The following is a 22,599-nucleotide window of genomic DNA, read 5'->3' as shown; positions in this document are numbered from 1 at the left end:
ATCAATGTGTACTTATATCAATGATTGTATAACAAGGTAAGTATGTGTTAGTATATGTTTGAAAATATAAGGTGCTCTATGTTTAACTATATAGACAAGAAAATGGAAGTGTGATTGATTCTTTACAGGACTGACTAGGTGTGTGAGTAACTCCATGGATGAGTGGCAGAGTGTGAGTGTCTGTATAGGTGTATGAGTGCATATGATAGTGTTGTAAAGATGAGTGATTGTATGTATGAATGATTGTATGGGTGAATGAGTGAATGTGAGTAGACGTAGGAATCAGTGAGTACATATGTAGTAACTAGTATTGGTGTGTCAATGGTTTCAAAAATTATACTCTGTATTTAACACTGGGTGAAACAGAGGTTATATTAAAATATGAGGAGATGCATTGTATTGTCACATGAATGATATCATCAGTGATGTGGTCATTGATGTCAAATGAGATGTCATCAGTGATGTCATCAGTGATGTCATTTGAGATGTCATCAGTGATGTCATCAGTGATGTCACTGACCATGTCATGAATGATGTAATATGTGACATCATCAGCAGTGGATTGCGGGTGCGCGATATATAGTTAGTGCAACTAACTATATATGGAATTTCAATGGTTTTGTGTGAGTAAAATAAGGTTTTCTAAATGCTAATTCCTAACTATATATGGTCTATAACCTATGGTTTTTTCAGTGAATTTTCAAGGTTTTGTAAATGCTAATTCCTAACTATATATGGTCTATAACCTATGGTTTTTTTCAGTGAATTTCATTGGTTTTTTAACAGCTAATATCTGTAGCTCTAAAATGTATTCTTCTTTAAATCCAAAAATATATTTTATATGTTTATTAATAATTTTTTTTAAAATATTTTTTTTTCTTCGTTCCCGCTTCGCGAATCGGGAAGCTTCCCGTTAGCTGACCTTGATGCCGCGAAATAGACCGCGAGCCGGTAAACGTTTCTTTACCGCAACTGCCGCGTTAGAAAACAACATTGTGACGCCTCCCGTCCGCATGACGTTTCGCGTTGTCGCGTGATACGTCATATGACGTGCTACGTTAGCGAACTGGTACGCTTACCGAGTCGCAAAGCACAGGTTTCTGGAAGCAAACCGGGAGGCCCTGCAAAGCGCTTAACGTAAACACAGCAGGTCATGTGACTTGGTAATAACACTTTTCATTGGTTCATTTCACTTTTGGTTTCCTAATGATGTAAGACTAGGTCATATAATCTAAAATGAACACTTTTCATTGGTTGAGAACTATTGTTTTTCCCAAATGATGAAAATCCCTCCTTCTTTCCTCACTCTGACTTTCATCATTGTGAGAGAAAGACCCTTTGTTACCAGTGAGCAATGGCTTCTTTAGTAGCTTCATCTGGTGCTTCCCCACCACCTCCACCACATCCAAGGAAGAGTGGACCACCTGCTCAAGTTATAATTCAGCAAGAAGAGGAAGAAGAGGAACAGGACGACGAGCACGAAGAGAGGCACTTTTTGCCTGAGGAGCCCAGGACGTCTCACCGGAAAGAAAACTTCATTTGGCAATATTTTAAAATTCCCAAAGGTCAGAAAAAAGTAAATGCAAGATACGTAACTTGCCTTATATGTCAAGATAGACTGTCCAGAGGGACCGACAAAAAATACAGTTTCGGAAACTACACAATGCATCGCCATATGACTAGGTGGCATCCTAACAACTACAGTGCTGCACAGTTTCGTAACGACCTAGATAATCTCCCTATTATGACCAGAAGATCTGTTGTACCGGAAGTAACGGGACCAGAGGGCAGGGAGATGGTGCCAAATATTCAAACGAGATTTCATGAAGTAAAACACGTCTGCGTACATTGCAATGGATTCATTTGCTACGGAGAAAGAAGCATCACTCTGATCAACAGAGCTATTGACTATCATATGCAAGTTTGTACGAAACGCCCCAAATAATAAATACTTTTTTTTTGTTTTGTTGCTCCTGTTGAGCCCTTTACAATGAATCGTTTTCATTGCCCCCTGCAAGAAAACCCCCAAAAAATATAAAACTGTTCAGAACAATTCAAAAAAAGTAAAAAAATGTTCAGAAAAAAAATAAAAAAATATAAAACAACAAAAACAATTTAAAAAAAAGTTCTTTTCAGAACTACCTCCCCGTTATTAACAAATTGGTACAATATTTGGAACTGTGCCAACCTCTATTTCTCGTAGTTCGCTTCCCAGTTCGCTCGCCGGTACGCGAACCGGAAGTGAACCAAAATTTTTTTTTTTTAAAAGAACAGTAAGTATAAGGGAAGGAAACAGACACTTATGTTAAAAGAAAGACAGCTATAGGGGAGTAAACTAGAGATACTATTACCCGTAATCCACTGCTGATGATGTCACATATTACATCATTCATGACATGCTCAGTGACATCATCAGCAGAGGATTGCGGGTTTTTTGGCAACGTGCCTTATCCACGGTTTAATAACGCTGCCTTTTGCTTTATATAAGTTTTCAAATTGTATGAAATATATACCAATAGGTCGTTATGAACCTTTAGGTAGTGCTTTTCTTCATGAGGTCTGGTCGCTTCCATACACATACAGATGTTTCAAAGATGATCAAGAAGTTTATCTGAATGGAGAGGAATGCACTGAGACGCCAGATCATTCACTAATGTGTAGGCACATACAGTTACACGGTTCATGCAACAAACACCGACCAAATATGGCTTGCGTGTTGCAAGGCACGCCAGTTCCTGCTATCATCCCCACGTTCAAGTTGTTGGAAAATGGTAGTTATTTGATGCTCAATAATAAAGATTGTTCTGGGTTAATTAAAAGTATTCCTTTTATCGTAACAGTAAGTGAACGGGTTATTTGCTGCAGAAATGTTCTATTTCCTCCCACACATGAACATAGGGAGTTTTCAATCTGGCCACAAATACCAACCTTGGGAGCACATTTCAACGGCATGGCAAGAATAAGAGCTCTTTTGTCTCAGAGAGAGGTGGCCTTGAGTTCGGCCCGTGAAACTTTCGTGCTTCACATAGCGAACACCCGTACAGAGGTGCAGACCCTTTTAAATACTGATTCGCCTTTGCATTTCAGCGACATGGTTCGGACTATCTTTAACGCGTCCTCCACAAAGGCCCTGGAGCACTTTTTTAAAGTTGTTACCAGTGGTCTCGTGACTTCATTTGAGAAAATCTTTGGAGTCATCCCTGCTTTCTTTCATTCTATTTTTTCCACTCTGCTTCGTGGATTCCCATTTTTACTTGCATTACCAGCGGACGCTCTTGTGCTTTTTTACATTTTTAAATATGGATGTCCCTCCTGTGCAAGCTCCCGCCCTGCAGCTGCTGACACTGTTCCGCAATCGCATGCTAGAATATTATGGCACAATGCCGTTGGCGATATTAAGCACGGCATATGGATTATCTTTTCGATTCTCCTACTTCACCTGTGTCCAGCCTGTATTTCACTGCCTGACCTGTGATTTCGATTGGGCCATTGATTTGTGTCTCTGCGGACCGGTTTCTCCTGACGTCGACTTTAATCAGCTGATGACTCCTATCATTACTCACGAGTTGGTTTGTCCTGGCGAAAGGATTATGGCTGTGGCATTGATGCATGGACTAATTGGTCCCTGGAATTTACTGGCGGCAACACAGTCTTTCTTGGAACAGAGCTTTCTTGAAAACCCACCGAGCTGTCCTCTGATGGTGATAGAGGATCCGGTGCTGGGTGAGCACGTATGTTCTTTTCCGCTTTTAAATTGGATGGCTGAACTCTTTTCGGATGAAGACGGTGACTTCCTATTGGAGGCTGTTGCAGCTTATTTTGCATACACAGTTATGTCATAGACCTTTTTCATGTTTGATATGCTGAGTACTAGCATTTCATTGACAATTCATTTGTCAAGTTTTTATTATTTAGCTTGCCTATTGGCTTAAGACTCGATAAAGTACTTGGCTGTTTTATTTTTCTTTAGCATTAAATTTTCCTAGTTTTTAATGTTTTACCTTGCGGACCGTCCACATATAAAGTTGCAATCTGCTCTCATGAGATGGCACTTCTATTATCTTATTCAGTTCGTTTCCGGATCATGGGGAGGTGTCATCTAGGTCCTGGATATCTTTACACCGTGTTAAGTTAGCATGGGCTCATTACCGGTTTAAACGCCATTTTTCCTTTTTTGCAACTTCTGCACACGACACTTAGTTGTTGCTTTAGCTTTCAACCTAGTAGTTCATCGTGGTTTACATGAGAATAATATGTTATTGCTCTACTATCTGCTTTGCTTGTTAAACTATATCTGTACAGCGAGTGCTGAAGTTTCAAGAACAACACGATACAGAATTGTTATGAGGTCTGATCTCCACGACTTCATACTCATAACATAAGTGCAGCTTCTGCCAATTCTGGGCATGAGGCGGGTTTTATATTGCTTTGCCGAACACACATACACAACACTTGATGCGGTTCACATGAAGAGAGAGCTGGTGTATGCTGATGTGATTCCTTCAAATCTAAGACACTAAAGTATGGGCACGCCCTAAACCAACACAAACAGACCTTCTTAGAAAATAATATAATATGTGTATTAGGGAGGGTGAGATATAAGCAGCCGCGGGCAGTGGAGGGAGTTACGGTGGGGCAAGGAGGCGGGGAGGGGGAGGGGGAGGGGCAGGGTGGAGCCCTCTCCACCCTGCCCCTCCCCCTCCCCGCCTCCCTGCCCCACCGTAACTCCCTCCACGGCCCGTGGCTGCTTATAAGTGTTGCTAACTCTTATTCATTTACAGTATGTTAACATACTGTCACCATTCGCTTTTTATGTACTAGTAACTATGCTGGTAATTTTGCTACTGATAATATGTGTACTTGTATTATCTAAGATACTACGCCTGAGAAGACGGCATTAGTAAATAAACATTTCAAATACACATGTGTTCTTCTTAACTCCATGTTCTGGTTTCTAAGAAATATATAACGACCGACTGTTCATGAGTTCCACGTATCCTGAGGTACTATAAGTTCATATTCTGGATTGTCTAAACATTGAGAGTTTGTTATATCCAATGTGACACTGTACCTAGCTTCCTAAGGGGTTTTTGATTACTAAGGTGAGTTTTGGGACACCCTAATTCGCCGAGGTTCCAATCCTCTGTCCACAGTTCTGTGTGAGAACAGAAACCCTGCGACAGGGGCACCCCCGACCCTTGCTGGAGCTTCATCACACTTGCGATACAACTCCAGCAATGCGCCACCTTTACGGCACAGATACATCACGCATCTGTGCTGTTTTTGCCCCATGATGCGCCGCATTGTAAATGCAGCACACCATAGGTGACGGAACAGCGGCACAGAATGACTAACACATCCCTGGTGATGCGCCAGTCATCATAAATCTATCCCTATGCTTCTTATCTTGTTAGAGATGAACCGCCATATGTATCATCAAAGTTTTTTGCATTTCCTAAATAGCGAACTTTAAGGAATAAATAGCGATTCTTTACCATTCCTAGTTTGCGATGAGCTATTTGCTAATTACAAATTACCCATTCATTTCCTTCATTTCCATAGGGCGGTTGGACTCACTTTTAGCTCGAACGGCTGAATGGATTTCCACGAAACTTGGCAAAATTGTAGGGACTGGTAGCCCGATGTGCCTTTGCTATGTCTCAAGATATATGCTCCAGTGGTTTTTACGAAAATTAACTTTGAAAAATATATATTGGGCTACATTGGCCTATATATATGTTGGAGCCCAAATGTAGCCCAATGTAGCCCAATGAAGCCCAATGAAGCCCAATGTAGCCCAATGTAGCCCAAAGATGGCCGCCAGAGACAAAAAAAACAAATGTAGCCCAAATATCAGCCAGATGTAGCCCAACTATAGCCCAGTGACAGAATGACCAATCAGCTTCGCAAACCTCCGTTACGCGAAGCGGAGCGCTGTTACAGATATATATCTTTTTTTGAACGTTAATTTCTCAAAATCCACTGGAGCACATATATTGAGACCTAGCAAAGGCACATCGGGCTACCAGTCCCTAATATTTTACCAAGTTTCGTGCAAATCCATTCAGCCGTTCGATTATTATTATTTTTTTTTTTTTTTGCCCCGCGGGGCCCTTTTAAAACCTCCACATCAAACCTAGGGGGTCAGCGAGGATCTACTATGCCCCCTTATGGTCATTTGCCCCTTCGCTTTGGCCTCCTCTTGTCTCTCGATCCTACAGAGAGACAAGATGGCGGCCGCTACGGACTGTTTGGAATGTTTACAGACGCCGGAGAACCAATCAGCTTCGCTTCACAAAGCTCCGTTGCGCGAAAAGTACGCGTACTGGAGCGCTGCCCGGTCCGCTGTTACAGATATATATCTTTTTTTAAACGTTAATTTCTCAAAATCAGCTGTAGCACATATATTGAGACCTACAAAAGGCACATCGGGCTACCAGTCCCTACAATTTTGCCAAGTTTCGTGCAAATCCATTCAGCCGTTCGGGCTAAAAGTGAGGCCAACCGCCCTATGGAAAACTCAATGTTAAAAACACGTTTTGGGACCCCCCTTTTTTCTCGACCCCCCCTGGACGAACCCCCCCCCCCCCCCAATTTTCAGGGGCTGCTCAGAAACAAAATGTGCCATTTTCCTGAAAATTTCAGCCAATTCCGTCCACAAACGCCAAAGTTATTTGACATAGAATTTTCAAAAATCCCATAGAGAAAAAATCCTAACTATATATACCTACTGGCGACCGCCAGTAGGTAATATATATATATATATATATATATATATATATATATATATATTCACAGAAAAAACCATAGGTTATAGACCATATATAGTTAGGAATTAGCATTTACAAAACCTTGAAAATTCACTGAAAAAAACCATAGGTTATAGACCATATATAGTTAGGAATTAGCATTTAGAAAACCTTATTTTACTCACACAAAACCATTGAAATTCCATATATAGTTAGTTGCACTAACTATATATCGCGCACCCGCAATCCACTGCTGATGATGTCACATATTACATCATTCATGACATGGTCAGTGACATCACTGATGACATCACTGATGACATCTCAAATGACATCACTGATGACATCACTGATGACATCTCATTTGACATTACTGATCACATCACTGATGACATCATTCATGTGATGATACGATGAACCTTAGATACACTCAGTGTAAACAGACACTCACAGACTGTCACTCATCCATGGAGTTACTCACACACCTAGTCAGTCTTGCAAAGAATCAATCACACCTCCATTTCCTCAACTATATAGTTATACACACCTTACTTATTGGAACATATAATAACACATATTTACTCTGTTATACAATCCCTGATACAAGTTCACAATAATCCATACAGCCACTCACACATTCACTGGCTCTTATGCACAGTTATTTATATATGTCAACTATCACATGTACTGTGTGTTACATATGTACTTACTTTGACATGTAGCACTGAGATATCCATTCACTCACCAATACACTCATGCACACAGTCAACCGCCCATACAGCTGTTTCCACATGCACTTTTGAACCCATACATCTAGTGAATCAACTGCTCACACATCTATGCACAGAGTCATACACCTCCCAGACACCCCCACACACACTCAGTCTCCCATACAAATACTTGGGCAACTAATCAATAACCCATATAGTTAGTCATATAGCTAATGATCAACACATGCATCAGATTACAAAACTACAGACACAATGATGCACAATTTAAAACAGTTTAGTCACTAACCCATGCACTCAGTGAGACACATTTAATCAGTCACTTATACAGTCAGTCATGCACCTACTAAATCCTTCATCCAGACACTTTTACATCCACTCATTCTTCAATATGTAAGACATATTTTAACTTTACAGAAACATACAGTCACTGGATGTTGTCATCAGTGATGTCATCAGTGATGTCATTTGAGATGTCATCAGTGATGTCATCAGTGATGTCACTGACCATGTCATGAATGATGTAATATGTGACATCATCAGCAGTGGATTGCGGGTGCGCGATATATAGTTAGTGCAACTAACTATATATGGAATTTCAATGGTTTTGTGTGAGTAAAATAAGGTTTTCTAAATGCTAATTCCTAACTATATATGGTCTATAACCTATGGTTTTTTCAGTGAATTTTCAAGGTTTTGTAATTGCTAATTCCTAACTATATATGGTCTATAACCTATGGTTTTTTCTGTGAATTTCATTGGTTTTTTAACAGCTAATATCTGTAGCTGTAAAATGTATTCTTCTTTAAATCCAAAAATATATTTTATATGTTTATGAATAATTTTTTTTTTTAATATTTTTTTTTCTTCGTTCCCGCTTCGCGAATCGGGAAGCTTCCCGTTAGCTGACCTTGATGCCGCGAAATAGACCGCGAGCCGGTAAACGTTTCTTTACCGCAAGTGCCGCGTTAGAAAACAACATCGTGACGCCTCCCGTCCGCATGACGTTTCACGTTGTCGCGTGATACGTCATATGACGTGCTACGTTAGCGAACTGGTACGCGAAGCGAGTCGCAAAGCGCAGGTTTCTGGAAGCAAACCGGGAGGCCCTGCAAAGCGCTTAACGTAAACACAGCAAGTCATGTGACTTGGTAATAACACTTTTCATTGGTTCATTTCACTTTTGGTTTCCTAATGATGTAAGACTAGGTCATATAATCTAAAATGAACACTTTTGATTGGTTGAGAACTCTTGTTTTTCCCAAATGATGAAAATCCCTCCTTCTTTCCTCACTCTGACTTTCATCATTGTGAGAGAAAGACCCTTTGTGATCACTGAGCAATGGCTTCTTTAGTAGCTTCAGCTGGTGCTTCCCCACCACCTCCACTACATCCAAGGAAGAGTGGACCACCTGCTCAAGTTATAATTCAAGAAGAAGAAGAAGAAGAGGAACAGGACGACGAGCACGAAGAGAGGCAGTTTTTGCCTGAGCAGCCCAGGACGTCTCACCGGAAAGAAAACTTCATTTGGCAATTTTTTAAAATTCCCAAAGGTCAGAAAAAAGTAAATGCAAGATACGTAACTTGCCTTATATGTCAAGATAGACTGTCCAGAGGAACCGAGAAAAAATACAGTTTCTGAAACTACACAATGCATCGCCATATGACTAGGTGGCATCCTAACAACTACAGTGCTGCACAGTTTCGGAACGACCTAGATAATCTCCCTATTATGGCCAGAAGATCTGTTGTACCGGAAGTAACGGGACCAGAGGGCAGGGAGATGGTGCCAAATATACAAATGAAATTTGGTGAAGTAAAACACACCTGCGTATTTTGCGATGGATTCATTTCCTACGGAGAAAAAAGCATCACTCTGATCAACAGAGCTATTGACTATCATATGCAAGTTTGTACAAAACGCCCAAAATAATAAATACTTCTTTTTTTGTTTTGTTGCTCCTGTTGAGCCCTTTACAATGAATCGTTTTCATTGCCCCCTCCAAGAAAACCCCAAAAAAATATAAAACTTCAGAAAAATTCAAAAAAAGTAAAAAAATGTTCCGAAAAATAATAAAAAAAATATAAAACAACAAAAACAATTAAAAAAAAAGTTCTTTTCAGAACTACCTCCCCGTTATAAAAAAATTGGTACAATATTTGGAACTGTGCCAACCTCTATTTCTCTTAGTTCGCTTCCCAGTTCGCTCGCCGGTACGCGAACTAGAAGCGAACCAAAAACAGTAAGTATAAGGGAAGGAAACAGACACTTATGTTAAAAGAAAGACAGCTATAGGGGAGTAAACTAGAGATACTATTACCCGTAATCCACTGCTGATGATGTCACATATTACATCATTCATGACATGCTCAGTGACATCATCAGCAGAGGATTGCGGGTTTTTTGGCAACGTGCCTTATCCACGGTTTAATAACGCTGCCTTTTGCTTTATATAAGTTTTCAAATTGTATGAAATATATACCAATAGGTCGTTATGAACCTTTAGGTAGTGCTTTTCTTCATGAGGTCTGGTCGCTTCCATACACATACAGATGTTTCAAAGATGATCAAGAAGTTTATCTGAATGGAGAGGAATGCACTGAGACGCCAGATCATTCACTAATGTGTAGGCACATACAGTTACACGGTTCATGCAACAAACACCGACCAAATATGGCTTGCGTGTTGCAAGGCACGCCAGTTCCTGCTATCATCCCCACGTTCAAGTTGTTGGAAAATGGTAGTTATTTGATGCTCAATAATGAAGATTGTTCTGAGTTAATTGAAAAGGGTCTGCACCTCTGTACGGGTGTTCGCTATGTGAAGCACGAAAGTTTCACGGGCCGAACTCAAGGCCACCTCTCTCTGAGACAAAAGAGCTCTTATTCTTGCCATGCCGTTGAAATCTGTCCCAAGGTTGGTATTTGTGGCCAGATTGAAAACTCCCTATGTTCATGTGTGGGAGGAAATAGAACATTTCTGCAGCAAATAACCCGTTCACTTACTGTTACGATAAAAGGAATACTTTTAATTCAGATTTGCCTTTCAATTTCAGCAAGATGGTTCCGACTATCTTTAACGCATCCTCCACAAAGACCCTGGCGCACTTTTTTAAAGTTGTTACCAGTGGTCTCGTGACTTCATTTGAGAAAATCTTTGGAGTCATCCCTGCTTCCTTTCATTCTATTTTCTCCACTCTGGTTCGTGGATTGGCATTTTTACTTGCATTACCAGCGGACGCTCTTGTGCTTTTTTACATTTTTAAATATGGATGTCCCTCCTATGCAACCTCCCACCCTGCAGCTGCTGACACTGTTCCGCAATCGCATGCTAGAATATTATGGCACAATGCCGTTGGTGATATTAAGCACGGCATATGGATTATCTTTTCGATTCTCCTACTTCACCTGTGTCCAGCCTGTATTTCACTGCCTGACCTGTGATTTCGATTGGGCCATTGATTTGTGTCTCTGCGGACCGGTTTCTCCTGACGTCGACTTTAATCAGCTGATAACTCCTATCATTACTCACGAGTTGGTTTGTCCTGGCGAAAGGATTATGGCTGTGGCATTGATGCATGGACTACTTGGTCCCTGGAATTTACTGGCGGCAGCACAGTCTTTCTTGGAACAGAGCTTTCTTGAAAACCCACCGAGCTGTCCTCTGATGGTGATAGAGGATCCGGTGCTGGGAGAGCACGTATGTTCTTTTCCGCTTTTAAATTGGATGGCTGAACTTTTTCGGATGAAGACGGTGACTTCCTATTGGAGGCTGTTGCAGCTTATTTTGCATACACAGTTATGTCATAGACCTTTTTCATGTTTGATATGCTGAGTACTAGCATTTCATTGACAATTCATTGACTTATTTGTCAAGTTTTTATTATTTACCTTGCCTATTGGCTTAAGACTCGATAAAGTACTTGGCTGTTTTATTTTTCTTTAGCATTAAATTTTCCTAGTTTTTAATGCTTTACCTTGCGGACCGTCCACATATAAACTTGCAATCTGCTCTCATGAGATGGCACTTCTATTATCTTATTCAGTTCGTTTCCGGATCATGGGGAGGTGTCATCTAGGTCCTGGATATCTTTACACCGTGTTAAGTTAGCATGGGCTCATTACCGGTTTAAACGCCATTTTTCCTTTTTTGCAACTTCTGCACACGACACTTAGTTGTTGCTTTAGCTTTCCACCTAGTAGTTCATCGTGGTTTACATGAGAATAATATGTTATTGCTCTACTATCTGCTTTGCTTGTTAAACTATATCTGTACAGCGAGTGCTAATGTGAGTCCCTTGCTCATTGCACCATCAGGATTCAAGCAAGCCGGGCCGAAGACGCCTGAAATGGCAGAAACCGGTCCCCGGAAGCTTGTTTCCTTCCCAGTGTAAGAATTGGCTTTTGTAGTCTGGTCTGCCCTGTTCCCATGATGCACTGGGCCAGGGACAGACTAATTTGCATACAGCCAGGTTCTGAAACTGGGATGGTGCAATGAGCTAAAAAACGGTGTTGGATCTAGCCCTGATCTCTTGACTGGGTGAGAGTACTCTGCTTAATTCAGAGACTCTGTCCATCACCACCCCTTGTTGTAAATAATTTTGTCCACCCTAAGCGTGGAAGGGTATACTCAGATGTGAGTCCCTTGCTCATTGCACCATCAGGATTCAAGCAAGCCGGGCCGAAGACGCCTGAAATGGCAGAAACCGGTCCCCGGAAGCTTGTTTCCTTCCCAGTGTAAGAATTGGCTTTTGTAGTCTGGTCTGCCCTGTTCCCATGATGCACTGGGCCAGGGACAGACTAATTTGCATACAGCCAGGTTCTGAAACTGGGATGGTGCAATGAGCTAAAAAACGGTGTTGGATCTAGCCCTGATCTCTTGACTGGGTGAGAGTACTCTGCTTAATTCAGAGACTCTGTCCATCACCACCCCTTGTTGTAAATAATTTTGTCCACCCTAAGCGTGGAAGGGTATACTCAGATGTGAGTCCCTTGCTCATTGCACCATCAGGATTCAAGCAAGCCGGGCCGAAGACGCCTGAAATGGCAGAAACCGGTCCCCGGAAGCTTGTTTCCTTCCCAGTGTAAGAATTGGCTTTTGTAGTCTGGTCTGCCCTGTTCCCATGATGCACTGGGCCAGGGACAGACTAATTTGCATACAGCCAGGTTCTGAAACTGGGATGGTGCAATGAGCTAAAAAACGGTGTTGGATCTAGCCCTGATCTCTTGACTGGGTGAGAGTACTCTGCTTAATTCAGAGACTCTGTCCATCACCACCCCTTGTTGTAAATAAGTTTCAAGAACAACACGATACAGAATTGTTATGAGGTCTGATCTCCACGACTTCATACTCATAACATAAGTGCAACTTCTGCCAATTCTGGGCATGAGGCGGGTTTTATATTGCTTTGCCGAACACACATACACAACAGTTGATGCGGTTCACATGAAGAGAGAGCTGGTGTATGCTGATGTGATTCCTTCAAATCTAAGACACTAAAGTATGGGCACGCCCTAAACCAACACAAAGAGACCTTCTTAGCAAATAATATAATATGTGTATTAGGGAGGGTGAGATATAAGCAGCCGCGGGCCGTGGAGGGAGTTACGGTGAGGCAGGGAGGCGGGGAGGGGGAGAAGCAGGGTGGAGCCCTCTCTACCTTGCCCCTCCCCCTCCCCGCCTCCCTGCCCCACCGTAACTCCCTCCACGGCCCGCGGCTGCTTATAAGTGTTGCTAACTCTTATTCATTTACAGCATGTTAACATACTGTCACCATTCGCTTTTTATGTACTAGTAACTATGCTGGTAATTTTGCTACTGATAATATGTGTACTTGTATTCTCCACCCTGCTTCTCCCCCTCCCCGCCTCCCTGCCTCACCGTAACTCCCTCCACGGCCCGCGGCTGCTTATAAGTGTTGCTAACTCTTATTCATTTACAGCATGTTAACATACTATCACCATTCGCTTTTTATGTACTAGTAACTATGCTGGTAATTTTGCTACTGATAATATGTGTACTTGTATTATCTAAGATACTACGCCTGAGAAGACGGCATTAGTAAATAAACATTTCAAATACACATGTGTTCTTCTTAACTCCATGTTCTGGTTTCTAAGAAATATATAACGACCGACTGTTCATGAGTTCCACGTATCCTGAGGTACTATAAGTTCATATTCTGGATTGTCTAAACATTGAGAGTTTGTTATATCCAATGTGACACTGTACCTAGCTTGCTAAGGAGTTTTTGATTACTAACGTGAGTTTTGGGACACCCTAATTCGCCGAAGTTCCAATCCTCTGTCCATTGTTCTGTGTGAGAACAGAAACCCTGCGACAGGGGCACCCCCGACCCTTGCTGGAGCTTCATCACACTTGCGATACAACTCCAGCAATGCGCCACCTTTACGGCACAGATACATCACGCATCTGTGCTGTTTTTGCCCCATGATGCGCCGCATTGTAAATGCAGCACACCATAGGTGACGGAACAGCGACACAGAATGACTAACACATCCCTGGTGATGCGCCAGTCATCATAAATCTATCCCTATGCTTCTTATCTTGTTAGAGATGAACCGCCATATGTATCATCAAAGTTTTTTGCATTTCCTAAATAGCGAACTTTAAGGAATAAATAGCGATTCTTTACCATTCCTAGTTTGCGATTAGCTATTTGCTAATTACAAATTACCCATTCATTTCCTTCATTTCCATAGGGCGGTTGGACTCACTTTTAGCTCAAACGGCTGAATGGATTTCCACGAAACTTGGCAAAATTGTAGGGACTGGTAGCCCGATGTGCCTTTGCTATGTCTCAAGATATATGCTCCAGTGGTTTTTACGAAAATTAACTTTGAAAAATATATATTGGGCTACATTGGCCTATATATATGTTGGAGCCCAAATGTAGCCCAATGTAGCCCAATGAAGCCCAATGTAGCCCAATGTAGCCCAAAGATGGCCGCCAGACACACAAAAAAACAAATGTAGCCCAAATATCAGCCAGATGTAGCCCAACTATAGCCCAGTGACAGAATGACCAATCAGCTTCGCAAACCTCCGTTACGCGAAGCGGAGCGCTGTTACAGATATATATCTTTTTTTGAACGTTAATTTCTCAAAATCCACTGGAGCACATATATTGAGACCTAGCAAAGGCACATCGGGCTACCAGTCCCTAATATTTTGCCAAGTTTCGTGCAAATCCATTCAGCCGTTCGATTATTATTATTATTTTTTTTTTTTGCCCCGCGGGGCCCTTTTAAAACCTCCACATCAAACCTAGGGGGTCAGCGAGGATCTACTATGCCCCCTTATAGTTATTTCCCCCTTTGTTTTGACCTCCTCTTGTCTCTCGATCCTACCGAGAGACAAGATGGCGGCCGCTACGGACTTTTTGGAATGTTGACAGACGCCGGAGAACCAATCAGCTTCGCTTCACAAAGCTCCGTTGCGCGTAAAGTACGCGTCCTGGGACGCTGCCATTTCCGCTGTTACAGATATATATCTTTTTTTAAACGTTAATTTCTCAAAATCCACTGGAGCACATATATTGAGACCTACAAAAGGCACATCGGGCTACCAGTCCCTACAATTTTGCCAAGTTTCGTGCAAATCCATTCAGCCGTTCGGGCTAAAAGTGAGGCCAACCGCCCTATGGAAAACTCAATGTTAAAAACACGTTTTGGGACCCCCCTTTTTTCTCGGCCCCCCCTTGACGAACCCCCCCCCCAAATTTTCAAGGGCTGCTCAGAAACAACATGTGCCATTTTCCTGAAAATTTCAGCCAATTCCGTCCACAAACGCCAAAGTTATTAGACATAGAATTTTCAAAAATCCCATAGAGAAAAAATCCTAACTATATATACCTACTGGCGACCGCCAGTAGGTAATATATATATATATATATATATATATATATATATATATGTTCACTAAAAAATAATGGTTAAGGGGGGATTATAGTTAGGTGAAAATGTCAGTTAAGACTAAACATACTGGTTCAAATGAACAAAACTAGTTATCTTGAGTAACTATAGCCCATGCACTAAAATAATTAAACCTTGCATACCGCCATACACAGTCTTGTCATCAACAATGTAATTTCCGATGTTTCAGTGAATATATCAATGATGTCACAGAACATGACATGAGTGATGTAATACGTGAGGTCATAAGCAGTGCATTGCGAGGGCGCAAGTTATAGTTACTTTTTTGGGCAAGGAGTTATGTCCATGTGAGATTACTATAATTTGTGAATTTCAGTGGTTTTCTTCTTTTAAAATGCTCCCATTTACAAGTGTTTTTTTCAGTGAATTTCTAAGTTTTTTTAATGCAAATTGAGATATTATTAGCATACTTAACTATAAAGTCACTTTAACCTTTATTTTTTTTTTTACGTAAAGTAATATTTTATTACCATACTAGCAGCCCGTCCCGACGTTGTCCGGGAGCAATCAGGCTTCCCCGACCCCCGCCTGCCCTGACATTGTCCAGCATTTTGGGCCCCCGCCCGCCATGTCCCCCGCCTGCCCCGACCCCCGCCTGCCCCGACATTGTCCCCCGGAGCCTTACCTTGTGAAATACTGAAAAGTACACAATTATGGCAGTATAAAACAGAGGACACTGTGTGTAAACGTTGCATTTAATTCCTTTTAGTGACTCACTGTTAGTGTTTTCTATGATGCTGATCACTTTTGGTTAAGTCATTCTGTGCCCACTGATCGATGATAAATTGCAGTCTTACTTCCTTGTTTATGCAATGTTCCGGTGCTTGATTTTCGAAATCCGGTGAACCTATCAATGTAGCCCAGCTTGGGTGACAGACTTACCACTATGCAAAGGCCTCTACCACGGTCTGTCAACAGAATGTGCGTAAGTCCCCTTCCCCCGCCTGCCCCGACCCCTGCCTGCCCCGACATTGTCCGTGTTGAGGCGCTCTGAGTCCCCCGCCTGCCCCGACATTGTCCCCCGGAGCCTTACCTCAGCCGCCGCTCCTCAGTTCACCTCTCCGCCGCTCACCTCTGTTCCTCGCCGCTCCTCAGTTCACCGCTCCGCCGCTCACATCTCTCACCGCCGGTCCGCTGCTCCTCACCGGCCGCTCGTCACCGCTCCTCCCCCCCCACGCCATGTCCGCCCGGTCCGCTGCTCCTCACCGGCCGCTCGTCACCGCTCCTCCCCCGCGCCATGTCCGCCGCTCCTCCTCACGCTCCTGACGTGAGCACGCAGGTCGAGGCCGGCGCTACTTCTCGGGGACTACTTTTTTTTATGTAATTTTTTTTTAAAATATAACATATTTTTTTACTTTTTATAGCCTATGTCCATCTGCACACCCTGAGGATTACAAAGATGTATTGGGTGTGTGGATTGGCGCTGTGGTTCCCGAGTTTACCCGCCTCAAAGCCTCAAAGTTCTTCCTTTATAATAGTAGTATAGATATAACGTCAACTCCATGCTGGGCACCAGCTGCTGCCAGGCCCAGCATCCAACCCCCCTCGGGCAGCCAAACTCCCATCATGGTTCACCCTTTCATGTGGTGGGATTGGCTGTAGGACGCTAATGACTTTCCGTACATAGTCCAAAGGCTGCCTGGCCAACAGCCTGTTTGCGGGAAGGCACCACAGACACTCAGTACCAGCCACCTTTTATTTTTTTATTTTTTGAAGTGATATACCAGGGTTGCAGCACTATGCCCCCGGTGCGTACCACGAAAAACAAAAGACATGACTGTCATTTTTTCTTCCCTGGGCGGCCAATTGGAGAGGGAGAAATTGGACATAGCATCACCCTTTGACCATTTTTCGCCTCTGGAACTAGAACCCCGTCCAACATACTCAGACAACTAGATGACCTTAGGAGTTGTAATGGCCTCCAAATTATTCTTTAAGCCACACGTAAACCAAGTTACAAACGTAAGCTACCTTATGATGAGATATTGTCTAAGAAGTATCCCATACCTTGGGAACCAGCAATAAGCCCAAGTTATAATTACAGTGTTAGTCTCTCACATTGACTACGCCAATGGACTCTACCCTGCAATACTTCTGTTAAGACTGTGGAAACTACAGGGAATATAAAATGTGGATGCTAGACAGCTTCTCAGCCTACTGATGCTGACCCACACCTTTGCCTGCACTGGTTCCCAGTACCTAGAAGCATGACCTTTAAAGCAATTGTGTATTTCTCCCTGACCAATCATTGGGATCGAACCACTCATCCTTCAAAATAAAATACTTCATGCATCATCAAACTAGACTTTTGGCCTCAAGCTGCCCACTCTCTTCATTGTGCATCAATTCATAAAGACTTGAACAGGCATAGCCTCCAGTTCCATCCAGAAAAAAAACTTTGTTACTCACTGCCTGCTTGAAGAAGCAATGTTGACAATCAGCCAATACCGAAAAGGCATTACCGACCTCACTCTTCCCATCATCATATACCCAAGAAGCACACTAAACTGGTATGTATGTTTGTGCAGCTGCACAAGTTCTCACATTCTCATTATACTTTATGGATATGCACTACTAGGCAGGCTGCACCATCTTTGGGGCAGGTCTTTAAGTCTCATGCACCTCAACCAACATGCCCAACACAGGCAATACCACATCCAGCATCCTTCCAATCAGTCATTTCCTCAAGGGCATATAGCAACATAGGGAAATCAGAACACTTTGCCACTGTATGAGAGGTGTGAAGCGCTATTCAAATGCTCTAGTTAAATAGAATAAAATATTATGAATAGCATCATCATGAATATTGTTTATTTCGTATTACAATCCATAAACCACTCTTTAAAAGAATTATAGAATACTACTTGAAACTAAGAAAAGTAAAATAGCATGTGCATATTCTCATCACTTAAAATAATCTATTATAATTTACTCCTATTTACAATACTAATATAGCAATTGTATCTGCAGTCTAGCTATTAACACAAGGCAGGAGCACTCCAAGTTGGGAAACACAACAAACCTCATTTTGTTGCGCATGTATATCTTGACTACAGCGTGTGCGGATCAGGCACATAAAGCAGTTTCACAGCCCTCCCTCTCGTGGACCAACAGCCTGAACCTCAAGTGATTGTGCAGATATTCCTTCTAATCTTTTGCTGATTAGCCAGTCTGCCTGTAGATACTTGCTCATACCAACTACGACTACTTCTCTTGTGCCTGACCTAAGAATTCTCAGAGCTATATCAGGGGACTTAAGACCAATAAGATTGCAAAATGGAATAATCTATTTCTTGTGTAGGGTTTGAATTGCTGTGCAGAAGAATAAAAAGTAGGAAAGTGTCTCAGAGGGGTTATTGCAGACCGGGAATGCTTTGCATGTGCTGTAGGACTTCTCCCATTTAAAAGTATCTTGGGCCAGTGGGAGTGTCCCACACCTGAACTTCAAGTACAGATGTTTAGATAATGAGCTTTGTATGGAATTGAGTGCTGTTTCATATGATGGCATAATCTTGAAATCAAGGGAATTGGTCTCATGAGCTACCAGTCGTACATGCTTTGATCTTATCTCCACAGAAGTAATCCCTGCATCGATCGTTAATCTCTTGATGCTAGTAGCAGGGAATCACTTCTGGGTTGGCCCAGAGATTTTCGAGGCCTACAGCATAAAGCATCTTTTTTATATACAGCAGCCACTTGATACTTAAATGGCCTGTTGTTTTTAAAATCACCCCCATTGGTTCCCTGTCGGACTCTAGTTCAGGTGTTGACCAGAGTCTGTACCGAAAAATTAGACTTTATGGTAGGAGAGATGGGGAACAATCCCATATGCTGCAGCATATGAAGGGTGGGCATGCTGTGTGTGATATTAGTAAGATGTCTAAAACATCTTTTTTCTACCAAAGTCAACTCTGCAGTTTCTACTTGGCCCCAGAGCTCTGCACCAAAGAGAGCTGTGCTTTTTGCCTTCCCTTTGTATATTTATAGAGCAGGCATTAGATTGCTAGATTTTAGTTCCTTCACCATTTTTAATATTGCTTCGTGCTCTTGCTGTAACATTAGAAAGCTTTTGTATATCTCAACCTTCCAACTAAAATTGTGGGCAAGCGTAACTCCTAAATATGTAAAAATCTTTCCCAAGTCAAGTATTACATTATTAACCTGCAACCTTGGCTGTGAAGACCTATAGGGATTGAGTACCATGCACTTGGTTTTGCTGACATTCAATTCTAGTCCTCGATCTTCAAAATGTAAAAAAACAATCTAAAATGACTTGTAATTCCCGAGGTATTTTGGAGATTAAGAGAGTTTAATCTACTAAAAGAAGCATGGCTATTTTCTGGAACCAACTTTAGGGGCGTCATTATTCTCAAAAATTGAGTATCCCTGCCAGATAATTAATAAATAGATAGAAGAGGGTTGGGCTAAGATACAGCCCTGCCGCACCCTTCTCTCGATCCTGAATATGTCAGTCTGCTCTCCATTTTTGCAAGGGTTTATTCATACTGGAAAATATGTAGCCAAATCCATGACCATTAGTGAGTTGTACGTAGATGCATATGATATTATGTCTGTTATAGCAAGTATCTAAGCATTATTAGGGAATAAACTTCCATTTGTGAGATCCAATTGATCAGGTTTCAAAGAAGAGGGACTGGGTGGTTGCAGCTTTGAGACTTTGTAGCTGAAGAAGTTAGACTTACTTCAGAAATGCTAGAACTTTATCTTTATTTAGAATGTAGAATGTATAGACCAGCTGGGTCAAAATGGCCCGAAAGACACCTAAAAGGGAAGATAACACCTGACACAGTACATACCGGTGGAATAAACCAGTAGAACAAGGCATGTAGAGCAAACCAAATAGAGGGAGCGCTTATGGGAAAACGCTATTTATTGTCACCACCGGTATTTAGCCACAGGTAAGTGTGTCACTGCAATAAACTATAGACAAGCCCACCACAGGGTTCCACCTACTCTGTTCCCTTCCCGGCACTGCACTCCCACATCCAGTGATCTAGTTGTGTGGTCTGGTGGGAAAGTATAGTGGACCTGAGGTGTGAGGTAAATACACTGTAGATTATACTGCAGCTAAGCCCATAGAAGCCTGTGAGGGGTTCTGGTCCCTCGCCTTCCAATTAAAGTACCCCCAGGGTGAGATGAGGTAGGAGGTATTGTAGATTGCAGACCACATAAGCATCAGTGAAAGTGTAGGGAATGGTACACGATCTGTGCCCAGCAGGAATGAGGCTTCAGAAAGTTAGAAGATGAGATACGTGCAATGAGGGACCTTCTAGCAGGGATTCTGAGAGGGAACATGGATAAACAGTGAGGTACAAGAGAAACATTGGTGCTGGACCTGTAACCCACCTGGAATTGCCATTGTGAGCTACAGGGCCACAATTTAGGAACTAAGGAGTAACTTGTATTTGAGGAACCTCGACTAGTTTGGATAACAAATCCGCATACAATGAGGAATGCCATAATTGATTTCCTCAGTACATATCTGTCGGCATGCCAAAAAGCAGAACACCCTAACTTGTCTAGTAAGTCTCAGCAGCAAAACTCAACCTTAGCTGCAATGGTGAAGGGTCAGAGAGGCACACAATGGGAACTGGTGGTTTCTACATTTCCAGCACTGGTGGACTTCAGTTGCAAGCAGAAATAGACTGTCCTGTGAGGTCTGTCTTCTCAAGGGCATAATAGAAAGGATAATGTCTTCTCCACATTGGCCCTGATTATGAGTATAGGTGGTAATTATCGCACCCCTCACCTGCCCTGCTTGAAGAGCAGAGCAGCTTCACCCACCCGCGGACCACAATGCGCAAAGCAAACATAAAATAGTAATAACATTTAGTTATTACCATTTTATGTTTTGGCTTTCTCACACTGCGAGAAAGCAGTGGGGCAATGCTCCTACGCCCTAGTGAAGGAGCCGCCCCAGTTCCCCTGTACAGTGGGCAGACTTCGCAGCTATAGCTTGGGTGGGTGAAAGGACTCCGAGTACGATGATGGGGCAATCCCCAGCCCCACCGCCCTTCCACAGCCAGGGCTATGATGACAGCCTCCTTTAAGGAGAGATATCCAGCCCATGTCACAAGCAGCTGTTCGAGTTTGGGCACTAACGTCCCATTGAAAGGAGCCTTCCTTACAGTGACATAAACATAATCTTCATTTGTGAAACTTCAAGTCGAATCAGCGTGGTGGCTGTTCGAGAAACAATGCATTTCCGTCACATTTCTAATTTTCAATATTTTCCAGGTGCCAACAGTGTTAACAGTAGTGAACTCTCATTTAAAAACCCATTGGTAAGGCCAAAAGGTCTGATCTTGACATGCAAGTGTGATGTTTACATCTTTTTAAACATTTTCAATTGAAGCATATGCTACAAAAATAAAAAGAAGAAAGTCATCTGCTTAAATTAAAAAAAATAACCATTGCTTAAACCAGTACATGTGCTTCCTACCATGCAGGCATACAAGAGCGGGTGTATAAACCTTTGTTTTAACGCACATCACAGGAAAATTATTCTTACTAGTGTATTCTGTTGCCTTTGAATTACTCTGAAACTTGAAGAACTAGTTTAAGCTGATAAGGATGACTGAAAAAATAATATAAAAAGTGATATAAACGCATTTTCTTATTTTTTGACAGCTGATGCCCAGGCAGTTCTTGGAAAGATACTACAAGAATGGTGTAAAATTTCTTACTCTTTTTCCAGATGCGACAGCCCAATTATTGTATCCTTTTCAGTTGCTGTTATGTAAATACATTCCTTTGCAAAATCTTTTTTTTAATATCTTTTATAAGGTATTTTAATTTGAATCATTAAAGTAAATTACAATGTAAAGCTATCCAGAAAGACAAAAACAAATAAAACATGTAAAGTGGCAATTGGTAAATCCCTATGATTTTTCACGTTGCTGAACTTGACAGCATGGTACTGTAGTGTAGTTCCTATATTCCCTAAAGGCTCTGCGCATTGGAATAATATATCCTATAGATTAGACGTAGGACTGAGGTCTACTAGGTCTCTATCGAATATACTAGACTTAATTGTGAGTGCCAGCTAGCTCAGAGGTCATTAGAAACGTTCTCGAATAAACAAGAAGGGATTAGTCTCTGACAACCGCATAAACATGACAACTTTGTTTCCCAAGAATAAGAAA

General features: G+C 42.0%; 1 protein-coding gene across 3 annotated transcripts in view; it reads left to right on the top strand.

Annotated features, from left to right (window-relative positions):
• Positions 1 to 22,599, top strand: part of ERICH6 (glutamate rich 6) — a 407,363-nt gene that overhangs the window by 320,050 nt on the left and 64,714 nt on the right. For all 3 annotated transcript variants that reach the window (XM_078666090.1, XM_078666089.1, XM_078666091.1), the window contains one exon: positions 22,085 to 22,170. In XM_078666090.1, the coding sequence (XP_078522216.1) occupies positions 22,085 to 22,170 (86 nt within the window). The remainder of the gene's footprint in view (positions 1 to 22,084; positions 22,171 to 22,599) is intronic.

The sequence above is a fragment of the Lissotriton helveticus genome, chromosome 11 (genome assembly GCF_964261635.1).
Source record: "Lissotriton helveticus chromosome 11, aLisHel1.1, whole genome shotgun sequence".
NCBI classification, from domain to species: domain Eukaryota; kingdom Metazoa; phylum Chordata; class Amphibia; order Caudata; family Salamandridae; genus Lissotriton; species Lissotriton helveticus.
This window is presented reverse-complemented; position numbering and strand designations above follow the sequence as displayed.